General features: G+C 44.5%; 1 protein-coding gene across 1 annotated transcript in view; it reads left to right on the top strand.

Moving 5' to 3' along the window:
• RAB11A (RAB11A, member RAS oncogene family) overlaps positions 1–14,147 on the top strand; it is a 28,920-nt gene that overhangs the window by 6,453 nt on the left and 8,320 nt on the right. Inside the window, exons 2-3 of the mRNA XM_018552843.1 lie at positions 13,185–13,380; positions 13,577–13,770. Of these exons, the coding sequence (XP_018408345.1) occupies positions 13,185–13,380; positions 13,577–13,770 (390 nt within the window). The remainder of the gene's footprint in view (positions 1–13,184; positions 13,381–13,576; positions 13,771–14,147) is intronic.

The following is a 14,147-nucleotide window of genomic DNA, read 5'->3' as shown; positions in this document are numbered from 1 at the left end:
TTTAACCTATTCATGTTAGCAGCGGAGAATTGTAACTCTATTGCTGGAGTGTAGTGGAGGTATGTGCTGTATATATGCACTACATATACATTACACACGTCCAGTACACTATAGCAATAGATTTACAGCCAGCCCCGTCCCAGCTTCCGTCACTCAGTTTCACTCCGATCTCTGTTGCCTCACGTGGTGCCTCTTGTAGTCGGCGCTGGGCAGGATCGCTGCATCGCATCTCGGTGCTCAGCTTGTGGGAGGTGCTCGCAATTCTGCCCTGCTAACATGAATGGGTTAAATCATGATCCGCAGTACATATACAGTACACATGTCCAGTACACTGCAGTAATAGAATTACAATGATCCCCTGCTAACATGCATAGGTTAAATGATCCATAGTACATAATAGTACATAACATGTAGTTCTACTATGGATCATTTAACCCATTCATGTTAGCAGGGGATCATTGTAAATCTATTGCTGCAATGTACGGGACATTTGTGCTGTATATGTACAGTGCATATAGACCACACTGCAATAGATATACAATTCTGCACGGCTAACATGAATGGGTTAAATGATCCGTAGTACAGGGCTACATATCATGTACTATAGATCATTTAACCCATTCATGTTAGCAGGGGATAATTGTAAATCTATTGTTGCAGTGCACTCTATATGTAGTATATAGTACATGTACATATAGAGTGCCTGCAACAATACATTTACAATTATCCTCTAACATGAATGGGTTAAATGATCCATAGTACAGGGCTACATACAGATCATTTAATCCATTCATGTTATTATGTATTGTCTGCACTGTATTAGCAGTATATACTCTATATGTAGTACATATAGAGTATGTACTGCTAATACATCTAATACAGTGCAGAGAATACATTTACAATAATACTCTGCAGCATAATATTGTCCTGTCCCGTCCCCCCCTTTGCCCTCACTCACTGTGCTGGAGAGAGCAGCGACGAGTCAGCGCTGGTCCGGTGGGAGGAGCTACAGGTGGGGTTCTAATTTAGCTGGCTCAGAGGTGCCGGCCAGCTAAATTAGAATCCCACCTGGAGCTCCTTTCGCCGGACCAGCGCTGACTTCATCTGGCAGTCTCCAGCCACCTAAATTAGGACCCCACCTGGAGCTCCGCCCACCGGAGCAGCAGTGACGGGACGCTCGGCGAGGTAAGGGAAAAAAAAAAAAAAACCATAGCACAAGCTTCGGCGCTAGGCAAGTACTTGTCAAAATGCCCTGTATCGGGCCCGAAAACGATGCTAGCATCGGTATCGGGACATCCCTACTTTAAAATATTCATTCTTTGTCCTGGTTCCATTCATGTTTTGTTTTTTTGCAAATAGTTGCCATCCTCGTGGCAGCCGAGCAAAGGTGAGATCCGAGCCTGTTGTCTAGGGGAGGTTTGCCTAAGCCCTGGTTCACACCTAGGCGTTTTTGAGCAGTTCGAAAAGCGCTTTCAACTGCCCAACATAAGAAATCCCATGACTTTCAATGGCCCTGGTTCACACCTGAGCAAGAAAACGCCAAGCATGAAAACGCCAGACGCTTGAAAAGATACAAGAGCTTCTTTGGGCAGTTCAAATCGCTTTTCCTCCCCATAGACTTCATTGGAAATGCCAAAAAATGCGCAACATAAGCATCAATGATTTATGAGCTGACAATCAAAGTGTGCGTCTTCATGTACGTGTGTTAAAACGCGCATACAAATATGCACAGCACGCAAATAACCGCATGCTGCTAACGTGCGCAAAAACGGTGCCGCCTAGGTGTGAACCAGGGCTAAGCCAAAGGTGGACAAAGTAATATGGAGTTCAGGAGCCATCAGGACTTTTATTTAGAAGTTAGCTCCATTGACAACAACTAGAGAAAACTTCAAATGTTTGAAGTCAACTGGATTGGCTACCTGGCTCCTGGGATTGCTCCAGCTTTGGGCTAAGATTGGGTCCTCCACAAGACATTTTGCACAGTTTTTTTTGAGCAGATTTTGTGTTGTTTTTGGCACGCTGTAATTAAAGTGACATTAGACTCGGGAGGTAAATCTTAAGAATACATTCCAGGACCTTAACTATTAAAGGAGAAGTATGAGGTGAGTGTGGGCGAGTACAGCTGGCTCTGCCTCTAGATAGGCAGAGCCAGCTGTCACGCAGCTGGACGGATCTCGACATCGATGTCGGGATCCGCTCCGGCGTCTCAGTATACCGCGAGCTGTAGCTCGCGGTATAGTGAGCTTAGGGTAACGGGAGGACGCTAGTTTGTGTCCTCCCGTTACCCTAAGGAGAACTATGGGGAAAAGCCCTGACCCCATAGTTCTCCTTTAACAAATATGTATCTTATTTGTGTATCACTCGGCTGTAGATCCTCCAATCATCTCTGAATTGGTGCTGACACTGTCCTTCCTTCTGGAGGGGGGCTATTGTTGCTCCCCATGGTCCCTCTGTGTGCTGTAGAGTTTGCCACCTCTCCAAGATCACTCCCAGGATGGACTACAATCTCAGTACTGGTTATAGAGCTAAACATGAGATTGTAGACCATCCCGGGGCTACATCTGCTCTGTTTAGCATGGATTTGGGCATCGAGTGATTTCTCTCATTAAACCCGTGGACTGATGTGAGAAAATCTATACAGGTATAGCCAGCTTTAGTGCAGTCTTTGCGTAACTTGAAGAAAACCTAATTTGCCCTAAATTGAGGTTTTAGGCTTCATGCCCATGGACAGCTGAACCCGTACAATGTAAATACGAGGGTCAATCAAAAGTAATGCCTCCATGTCTGTAATTTGAGATCTGTTAGAGGGACTGTGAATGTTCATGTCATAGAGGGGTCCTTACCCCACTAACATGTGCTTTTCTTTTTCAGATTGAGTGATCGGAACCATGGATCTGCAGCTAAAACTACGAGCTGTAATTGAATTTCTGGCGAAGGAGGGTTGCGCACCTAAGGAAATTTGTAATCGGCATGAAGAATGTTTTTGGGGACTCTGTAGTCAGGAATGTGCGGAGTTGGGTGAAGGAGAAACCGAAATTCCACTACAGCGCCCCCATAAACATTCTTTAGCCGATTTCGTATTTCCTTAGGTGCGCAACCCGATCACAGCTCGTTGTTTTAGCGGCAGATCCATGGTTCCATTCACTCAATCTGAAAAAGAAGAGCAAACGTAAGTGGGGTAAGGACACTTCTATAACATGAACAGTCACTCTAACAGATCTCAAATTACAGACATGGGGGCATTACTTTTTGATTGACCGTCATACCATTGTATTTCCCTTTCCCAGGGAGCTGCAGGTGCTGCGTTCAGCCTCCCGTAGAAGTCAATGGCTTAACTTAGCTTCATGTGGGTATACCCCGATACGCGCACACAACCGTGTATGGATGTCAATCCATGGGCACCGAAAACCTGCTTTATTTATTTTTGGAAAGGTTTTTTTTCTTGTTTTTTACTGGCTTTTATACCATTCCAGAGCTGCATATCGGAACCATGCCTGGCTGATATGGTAGGACTCTGTCTTCATTTGCTATGATTCTATTCAGTATACAGTGGTACCTCGGTTCACAAACGCTTCTGTTCGCGAACAGGAAGTTCAGCAAAATTTTGTTTCCGTTTGCGAACTTTGCATTGGGTGACGAACACAATTGCAGCGATCTTCCCTGCTCTGACAAATGGTCGCACCTTCTTCTAGTCGAGATCACGGTTTGATTTGGTTCGTGACCAATTCTGTTGACGACCAGAATCCTGGAACGAATTAAGTTTGTGAGCCGAGGTACCACTGTAGTCTCTTTTTATTTTACGTTATTTGATTTTCTGTACATTAAAGGGATAGCTCAAAATCCTTCTGACTTTACTATTTCAAATGCTGATGACACCACTTACAATGGATGCTGCTCCTGGATGTTTAAAAGTTTTAATTTCTTTCAGAATCAGCTGGTCCCCTGATCACTGGTCCTGATATCCTGTTTTAGGGTGATTTATTTTCTCAAGTAGAGTGCTATGCAGTCACCCTTGTGTGTTCGTGATCTGTGTGTCTCCCCAAGAACACAGCAAATCAAGCTACTCTCCCCCGCCCTCTCTCCTCCCTTCTCTAAGCTTAGTAGATGAACAGTTGCTGGGGTCTGCGTTGTCTTTTGTGATCTTGTAGTGGACAGGAAACTCAGGGAAGCTGAGCTTCTAGACATGGAAGCATCTGTTCAGTAACATGATGACTATAAGGGTTTGGGCAAAAATGCAAAGCAATGCTTTGTTGGGCAATGTATTTTTGTCTGATTTGGATTCATTATTGGAAAAAAAGTTTGAGAGTTTAATACTACTTTAACCCCTTCCCGACCGCCAGGACTCTGTTCAGGTTTGTGCGGCCGGCTTTACAATAGAAGCGTTTCTGGCGGCACAGCTGCCGCCAAACCGCTTCTACGATCCGATAAACAGACCGCCACCCCCTGCCCGACACCCTCGTGTTTTCCGGGCTCCACAGATCTGGTCCGGAAAATCGTGTGAACCTTGCGTTGCTTCCCGAAGTTTCGGGTTTTGGCTGCCACACATAGACATGATGGATGCAGGTCCGTACATTGTGTGCGGCTGTCAAAAATTGGAGCAGCGGAAAGCAGCGTGCGAGGACGCACAGCTCCTGTGTCTCCATAGACTTCAATGAGCTGCCCACATACTTCTTCCTGCAGTTCTGGGGACACAAAAAACCTCTCTGTACTGGGAATGTACACCGTGTGAAAAAGACCTTTAAAAAGAGTAGTAAGGAACTGAGTAGGCAGCTGGTTAGGGTCAGTTGGTTAGATACGCTTAGAATTTTGTGCAGACGTTCATATGAAAAAAAATCTCATCAGAACATTCCATAACGCCATCAGACGCGTGACCATTGTCATCCAAAATGTTTGTTTGCTTTTGGAACAAATGGAGGTTGCTGAAAGAAAACCACGTTCACTGTTAGAATTCTGTCCGTGTATTCCCAACATTGGGAAGGGTTCATACTCTGCCAGTGAGCAATGAGAAGGCTTGGACCTTGTCATGATGACACGTACTGTATTTCCTTCCTGTGTTTGCCATTGGCGAGTAGTGATCATGGTTACATGTCACATTGCTATGCTTGTCGGGACATGATCCGCCCAGCAGTGCAGACATGAAAAATGTTGTCCTGGTTACCAACCTGTGACACATTTCATGGTTTGCTGAGCCGTAGGGGTTAATGTGATTGCATTTGCATGTAGTCTACTTTAGGGAGAGCCCATGGCTCGCAGTAGCCGCCCTGCAGCTTTTCCACGTGTGGGTGTCATCTCATTGTGACTTCAGTGATTCACCCAACACGCCCTGTGCAATCACCAAAGTCTCTGATGGTGCAGGGCATTGCGTCACACTTCTTGGCACCCGACGGAGAGACCTGGTGACCTACAGCAAGTACAAAGATTGTTCTAGAAAGAAAGGTGCACCGGCGTTCACAATAAAGGATTTCCTCTTTAAAACTTGGAATGTCGTGATGTCAATGGAATGAGGGCTAACTTTACAAACCTACATGTCTAGAGATCTCGGCACACCTCACTAGTCAGTGTACGCGTACAGCTCTCTCCAAACATCACTTCCTCCCATGTGTGACTGGAATGTCTTGCTCTTGGCCGGATAACTTATTTTACTGCATGTTGCAGAGAAAATGGGCAATATGAGGCGTTTTGCCCCCAAGGACATAGCGTGTGAGTTCACATAGCCGGCCCTCTAGAATTTCTCCACCTGCTTGTCCCAGCCTGCCTGAGCTTCTGATGTCTGCTCATTCTTATTCCCGGACAGTTCATATTGTAGCTGCGTGTCTCCGACCTTTAATCTATCCTCCGTACAGAAGAAGTAGAATATTGCTGCACTCTATACTGCTGAGCCCTCTCACCTATATCCGTTGTAGTTCGGTGCTCACTCATTGGGGAGGGACAATGGAATGAAAATTCCACACCAAATCTATGCTGATGACCTCAAATATGCAGAGCTGCTTATCGTCTATTTGTAGACTTTCTGATCGGAAGTCTTTTGGTCTTAAAGTGATCCAGTAACTGGGAGAAAAAAAGAAATGTATATCCTGCCTACAGCGGACCATAACGCATTGCAATGTGATTGTACTCTCCTTTTACATCTCCCGACAATTATGTAATATATGGGCCCGTCTGATTAGGTTAAAGTGGACTTTTACCCCCTTTGACTAAAAATCACTCAAGCTCTGCATGCTAATATGAAATCATCTTACATTCATTGGCTAAACAAACCATTGTTATTTTACTTACAATTTCTTTTTTTTTTACACTTCCTGGTCCACTTTGGCACAAATCATGTAATGTGCCCAAGCAATGCATCCTGGGAAGGTTACATCAGCAGAGCTTAGCTGGGAAATCTCATCTGTAATGTCATCAGATCTCGGGGAAAGGCATTTTTCTCCCCTGAGATGATGTGCATGGTCACATGTGCCAGAGTTCCAGGAAGTAAAGGGAGATCTAGTAATCTGCCCTTAGTTAAAATGGCCACTAGAATAAAAGAGAAATAAGGTATGCAAGGAATACAAAGTCGGCAATTATCTAGAAGTACCCGTGTTTCCCCAAAAATAAGACTCTTATATTTTTTTTTTTTTTGCCCCCAAAAACCACACTAGGTCTTATTTTCAGCTGATATCTTTTTTTAACAAAATGTACAACAATCCAAAGTTATCTGGTATCACTCCGCCTAGCACAGTAACTGGTGCTATAGAGGAAGTATCGGCTAATGCGGCTCTGCTCCCTCCGCCACCGCAGCCTTGCTTTCTACAGCGCCGGCTTCCTTTGACACCAGGGACAGTGGTAACAGCGGTGCAGCAGAGGGGACATCAGACAGTGGACAGCGCGGTAAAGTACGGTAACATTTACCGGTACACATTACAGTACCATTACATTAAGCAGTGCCTTCAGGGGGACAGCAGTTGGTGAAGTATGGTACTGGAGTGCTCCCTGTCACTGAGCTGGTCGGAGGGAGTCCCCTGTCATCCCCTTAATACAGTATGTCCCTGCAGGCTGATACCATCTCTCCTGCAAGTTACCCCTCACATGCTACCACCAAACTAGGTCTTATTTTCGGGGTAGGTCTTATATTACAGGAATCTTGAAAAATAGTGCTAGGTCTTTCGGGGTAGGTCTTATTTTCGGGGAAACAGGGTATGTGTTTGTAGATTGTTATTACTAAGCATGTCTAAAGGTGTCTTTGTTGTTGTTTTGAAGATATGGGTAAAGTTTCTCTAGAAGTTGGTGCTTAAAGTATATCATTTTGGTAAATAGAAAGGGGGGTGGGCACAGTAATATGGTATCCAGGTGTCAGTTTGTCCAATTCGTTAGCCCACAGGTTTTTTTTAGGAGCCAGTTTCATTCACAACTAGAGAAAACCTCAGAAGTTAGGCGCCAGGTGAAATTTATAAGGAGCGCTGGCTACCTGGGTCCTGGGATTTGTCCAGCCCTCATCTTAGGATGATTGTACAATTAGACTATAGGGTGCCATAAGGCAAGGCTGGACAAATCCTAGATCACCAATGCTCCTTAAAATTTACAGCGGTACATAACTTTTGAGGTTTTCCCTGGTTGCTGTCAATGGATTTGGCTCCTAAAAAAAATCCTGCTGGCTCCTGAATTGTATATCCATTTGTCCACTCCTCCCATAAGGTATCTGTGGTTTAATTCCCTTCAGATTGCACCTTCCTTAGGAATGAATGATGACATATTTATGTGCACAAAGTGAACTAAACCTTTGGCCCAGAGTTGTGAATGCAGCCGTAGGAAGAAATCTCTTCTCTGCGTCTCTCAGAAGCTGATTGAGCTAATTGCACTCTGTTACTAGAAGCTTTTCTGTACCTACCAGCTACGTGTGCAAAGGTAAGACTGCTGTGCTTGGCCAAGAAATCAGGCCATTAGTAACAAAAAAAACCAATCAGAAGAGACGTTTGGCTAAATAGGTGTAACCGGCATCTTGCAGTATCTGCTTTTAGGTAGGAGCATGAGTTTTAAATGGCTGACAAGAGTTGTTTTAAAGCAGAATTACAAGTCATAAAATGCCCATTCAAAATCCATAAGAGGAACTGCTTTACTTGACGGATTTTTCTGGAATCCTGTTCACCCGATTCTCTTCTGATTATACCGCCTAAATACGTACCTGTGTGGTTGCTTTCACAATTTAAATAAAGTTAAAAAAATTGCTGGCCGGTCGGGATTTTTGGGAGAAGAGATACTCAAGGTCTCTTATGCAAAAAAACGTCTTCCTCTCCCCCCTAGCATCTTTTCTTCCTGTGTATACTGTATGGTGCATCCGCAGTGCAGTGTACACACTTTGCTCATGCACGGCTTCTCTAAAAGGCTGTGAATGAGCCTTACGCCAGGAGGATGTAACTTCTGTGTGCATGCGCAAGAGTACATTATCAGTGGCCAAAGAGGATGTCGGGGGAACCTGGAAGTGGTAGCAGCAGTGATGGTAGCATTGGGGACCAAGAAATGCATTGCAGTGCTGGAGAAGGACACATGTAAGGTAATTGGGGCAGTATGCCGAGCATGTTCACACATAATGAGAAAATCCCACCAAGCATACATCGGTTCACTTCTGCTTCAAAAGCATGCATTGTCTTGTGTCACATTCCTGCCTCCAGACTACTCATTGCTCAGTGAATGAGCATCATCATCCTTGTGAAGAGGGTTCTCCCTTTTACTTTTTTACTCTTGTAACTTCATGGCCTGCCCATTGGAACATTCAACACTGCCATCAGAGACCTGACGAATGTTTAACAATCAATTTCTGAATCTTGCTCCTTTTTGGACTATTTTTTTAACCAGTTCAGTTGAGAAGGATTGGTGATTTGACCCCACTGACTATTAGAAAATCAAATGAACATTCCAAAATGATTTTGTTTTGTAATTCTACTGGTGTGTGGCCAGCTTTAGACTGGAATCTTCATTAAACTCAGGAGTCAAACCTTAAAAATACATTCGAGTGCCCTATTAACACAAATGTATCTTCTTTGTGTATCATCAAATCATCTCTGAATTGGTGCTGACATTGTCCTTCCTTCTGGAGGTGGGCTACTTTTGTCCATGGGGAACAAAAGTAGCCACCCCCCAGAAGGAAGGACAGTGTCAGCACCCATACAGAGATGATTTGAGGATCTACAGCCGAGTGATACACAAATAAGATACATTTTTGTTAATAGTTATAATACCTAAATGCATTTTTAAAATGTACCTGCTGAGTTTTTAGTGTGACTTTGAAGCTTCAACCTGTTTGTTGGCTTTGGTGAAATAACTCCAGTGGTTAGTAGGAAAGTGTTGATGCATAATGCCCTTTTAATATACATTTTATATGCATAGGCAGGTGGTTATGAAAGGGTTAAATACAGTTGAATGAGCTTGCACAACCTTTTCTTACTCATTCCCTTTGAAATAAATTGTCCATTCAGCTTGGCTGTGGCTGGCTTCTGTCAGATGTCACCCCTGTAAATGATCAGGAACTGTCTGTAGGGTAGGTAGACCTGTCAGACTGGTGTACCTGGGTGTATGAGGATTATTGTAAACTGCAGATGTTTTGTTGAGTAAAGGTTAAAGGAGAACTATGAGATGAGTGATTTCCACTCACCTCATAGTTCTAGCCGACCTGTGACAATGTGACTGCCACAGGTCGGCTCAGTAGATCGGGAGGTGAGCGAACACATACCGGGTTCGCTCACCTCTCGATCCTGTCATGGCTCTCTGCCGTGACAGGGGGAGGGACTGGATTCCCCTCTCCCCGCTCCGATCTGCCAGCGCTGACTGGCGGAACGGAGGGGGGAGGGGGTGGGTACAGCTGGCTCTGCCTCTAGATAGGCAGAGCCAGCTGTCGCTCACGCAGCTGGGCGGATCTCGATGTCGGGATCCGCTCCGGCGTCTCAGTATACCGCAAGCTGTAGCTCGCGGTATACTGAGCTTAGGGTGACGGGAGGACGCTAGTTTGTGTCCTCCCGTTACCCTAAGGAGAACTATGGGAAAAAACACTGACCCCATAGTTCTCCTTTTAATCACGGTTCTAGGAGTCGGGTCTCTATGCTCGGCCCATTCTACTTTTTGTTCTTCAATAACACGCTGGATTTTGTTAAACCTCTGTGGTCATTTGAATGTCATAAGGGCTTTTATTTCTTTAACTAGCATTGCTTTTTAAAAGAGAAAAGGAGCTCTTTGTTTCCTCTGCTCCACCTATTATCCCTGATAATACCGGTAGCAAATTATTTAATGCAACCCTGTTGTAAAAAATATTGTTAAATCTGATGTTACATGTGAAAGAAGGGAGGAAATCCTGGTGTCTGCACTGCCGAGCATCGCTCAGGGCACTAGAACTTCTGGCAGTGCTGGCTTCTGGGGTTCCGCGCAGACATGGCTGGCTTCTGGGGTTCCTCTCTGGTTTTCTTCCTCTGACCTCCATGTCACCACTTTCTCTGGCCGTAACTTGAGATCAGAAAGGGGAACCAGGAAAAGCTGCGGGGAACCCAGGAGAGCAATACTCCTGGATGTGGTTTCCTATTGGACTTCGGGGGACTATTTCTAGCGATCAGAGCAGGGTGTGACGGGCCAGGAACCAGCTAAGACTTTTTTACATGTAATGGTTTTTTATAACCTTTTTCTATACGTAATCAAAGGGTCCCTTTGATGGGTGTTTTATTGTAGGTTTCCTACCCCCTGTATATGGAGTGATGCCATAAGTGCTTGGTGAGGATCCTTGTGATATTTCTTGATTGGCCTTTTTGGTTTTTATTACAACATCTTTAACCCTTTCACTGTCAGGCCCTGCGCTCCACTTTTAACCTATGGTGGCCAGACCATGTTTTTTGCAATTTTTCACGTTTTTATAAAATTTCACTTCCAGAGCTTTGTATGGTTTGGGTCTTTTACATTGTCTGAAAGCATAGGACTGATCAAATAAAAAATATGGTGTTGCTGATTTTTGCAGTTCTTGTGATGTGTAAATTTTCAATAAATATACTAAAATCATTATTAGCACACAATAACATCACTTATCACATTTCTACTATAGCTAGAAGATAACATTGTGTTGCATTAATAACAAAAACATTTTTAATTGTTTTTTTGCAAAGCTGTGACGATCGCAGATACACAAAATGGCAAATTGGCTTGCGCTAAAATACTGGAGGCTGGCTTCACAGCTATGTGTTGTGGTAACACCCGATCCGCAATTATTTGAATAAATTTAATTTAGTAAAAGAAGATTAAAACACATAAGCGTGCATGTTATGCATCAACATAGAAAATGTGCATTACCACTATGTGTGTGTGTGTGTGTGTGTGTGTGTGTGTGTGTGTGTGTGTGTATATAGTTTGTGGGGGTGTTATTTTCAGTTTATTTTTGTTATTTGGGGAAAAAAAGTGTTTTTTTCCCCCCCCACAATGCTCTGTGTCTACTGTTACAGGCAGGTAGGGGGAAGCAGTAGGGTTTAGAGAGCACACGGGTGACGGTGGTGTAGGACACGGAGGGGAGCAAATTGCATGCACACACCGGCAAGGATAACGACAGAAGGGACGGCATGGTGGCTGGCCTTAGATTTTTCCCCAGTCATCTTCCAGGATAGCCATCGAGATATAGGCTCCGCCTGCCTGCAACAGAAAACACATCAACCACATTAAATAGACTCCTCCTTCCATCCCAAGTCAGTTTTTTTTTTTTTGTTTCCGCCGGCTACACAGGGACATCGTAATGTTTGTTGTTTTCAGGGCTCATGTTGGTTTGCCTTAGGGCTGAGCCTACCCTGCTATGCGTTGGGACCTACTCCAGGATTACCTCATGCAGGGCTTCCCTATCGGACCCCCATCCGATTCTTGGCCAAGGTTCCCTTCCATCACTCAGGGAAGGCAACCATCCTCCTGCACGTGAGTTGGCGCCAGATGGTGGCCCCCCCTGGTGTACAGCAGTGGCAAGGTGTGATGTAGGAATGCTGAGCCCAGGTTGAGGACATTGGTCTGGCAACGACGGGGGCAGCATAGGAGAGGTACAGGGAGGCTGGAGGAGTCAGCAGCTGATCACAGCAATCCAATAGTTGGAAGAGTCAAGGAGGCCCATCTTTTATAATAGTGAGGAACTGGCAGCTGGAGACCATGGGATCAACACTCCAAGAACCGTCACTTTGGAGAGATCTCGGCAACTCTTCGTGTTTGGCGGTGTGGGCAGCAGGAGAGGTAAAAGTGATGTGAAGTCAAAAAAATTCTCCCTCCCCAATGCTGCTTTAAGGACTTACCTTAAATGATGCCTCTTGATCCGATCTTCTTTCCAGTAGTTTTCCAGAGTCCTTCTAGCGCTGGTGCCGGTCTCTGATCCAGCACTGACTCCTGCCTCTTCCTGTCCCACGGAGTCTGTGCGGGTGCACCCTGTCTGCATTAGCTTACCCTGTGTCTCTGCTCTTCTCCCGGCCGAAGATCTGTACTGCGCTCGCACCCGCCCAATGATCCTTGGTGGCCTGTGTCCGCCCGAGAATCTTCGGACGGGAGCGCGTAGCAGAGACGCAGGTAGGTTTTTAAACCTATTTGGTCTTTTTTTTTTTTTTTTAAATGTTTTTTTAAATGTTTTTGCAAATATTTACTGCTTGTTAGCAGTAGATCTAGGCAAAAAACATGCTAGGATTTGATGATCCTTTAAGTGTAACATCTGTGAAGGGAAGAGGTTTATTGCCACTTTCATTCTAGCAACAGAGTCTCTTTAATTCATTGGAGAGTCATAACATTTGTGGTCTGGTTGTAGCAAAAGGAATGTCAGCTGCCTCTCACGAGAGACCAAATCTTTAAATGGGTGAGTTGCCTTCCACTGAAATAGTATTCATAAGCCGTTTTCATCACTAGTCACAAATGTCACAGGCCAGAGCCCCTCTGATGACCTTTAACCCGGTCAATCTCATGAAGTGCCATATTTCTTTAGTTATTTTTATGTGTATGTATGTATGTGTATGTGTATTTTTATGTGTAGTAATCTGATGTTATTGTAAAGTCCATGTATAGCAGTGACCATATCAATTTTAAAATTTCGAGCGTAATAATCGAGGTTTGCTTATATTGTAATAGTTGCATTGCCACCAACATAAACGTGTGCGTCTTTTAATGTAACTTACTAAACAAAATCTAAACCTTAACCATTTTATTTTTATTCTTTTTCCCTGCAGTGGTGCTGATCGGTGATTCTGGAGTTGGGAAAAGTAACCTCCTTTCTCGCTTTACCCGTAACGAGTTTAATCTAGAGAGTAAAAGCACCATCGGTGTGGAGTTTGCTACAAGGAGCATCCAGGTGGACGGTAAAACAATCAAAGCTCAGATTTGGGACACAGCTGGACAGGAAAGATACCGCGCAATCACCTCTGCGTAAGTCATGCTGATGTGGGACTGAAAGGGTGGGAAGAACATGGGGTATTGTGCATGCTTTGCAATAAATCCTTTTACTTGCTGTGTTTAATGCCAAATTATCCACAGGCCTTCCTCTCGTTTCATAAGCAATCATTAGATTCACTCATTCTGAGCTTTTTTATATGAGCTGATTTAGCATATCTTCTTCCTACAGGTACTATCGAGGAGCTGTAGGTGCTCTGCTGGTGTATGATATTGCCAAGCATCTTACCTATGAAAATGTGGAAAGGTGGTTGAAAGAATTGAGGGACCATGCAGACAACAACATAGTCATCATGCTGGTGGGGAACAAGAGTGACTTGCGCCACCTCAGAGCAGTGCCGACTGATGAGGCCCGAGCATTTGCAGGTCAATAAACATGTATTTATATAGTGTGTTCAATACAGTAACTACTCTTCCATCAGCACGACTGTGCAAAACCAGTCCGTGTGCTCGAGTATAGGAAATTAGATTTTCTTTGCACTCTTTAAAATTTATAAACCCTTTGCATTGGGTCTACACCTGCACTGCAAGGGTTAAGTGCTCATTTGTGTCTAGGTTAGAAAACAAAATTATACTCACCAGATGCTCCGAGCTGCCTTATTCTGGGACTGCTCCAGTGTCTCTCCCCATTCTCTGCAGCAGTCTAAGGTCCTGTAAATCAGTGGTCCCCAGCCTTTTTGGCACCAGGGAAAATTTTCCACCTGGGGGGGAGAGAGATGAGGGATGTTGTGGCTGGGGGGGGG

The sequence above is a fragment of the Nanorana parkeri genome, unplaced genomic scaffold (genome assembly GCF_000935625.1).
Source record: "Nanorana parkeri isolate BGI_ZX_2015 unplaced genomic scaffold, ASM93562v1 scaffold98, whole genome shotgun sequence".
Classification (NCBI taxonomy): domain Eukaryota; kingdom Metazoa; phylum Chordata; class Amphibia; order Anura; family Dicroglossidae; genus Nanorana; species Nanorana parkeri.
Note: the sequence above shows the minus strand (reverse complement) of the source record. Positions and strands in the feature narration are given on the sequence as shown.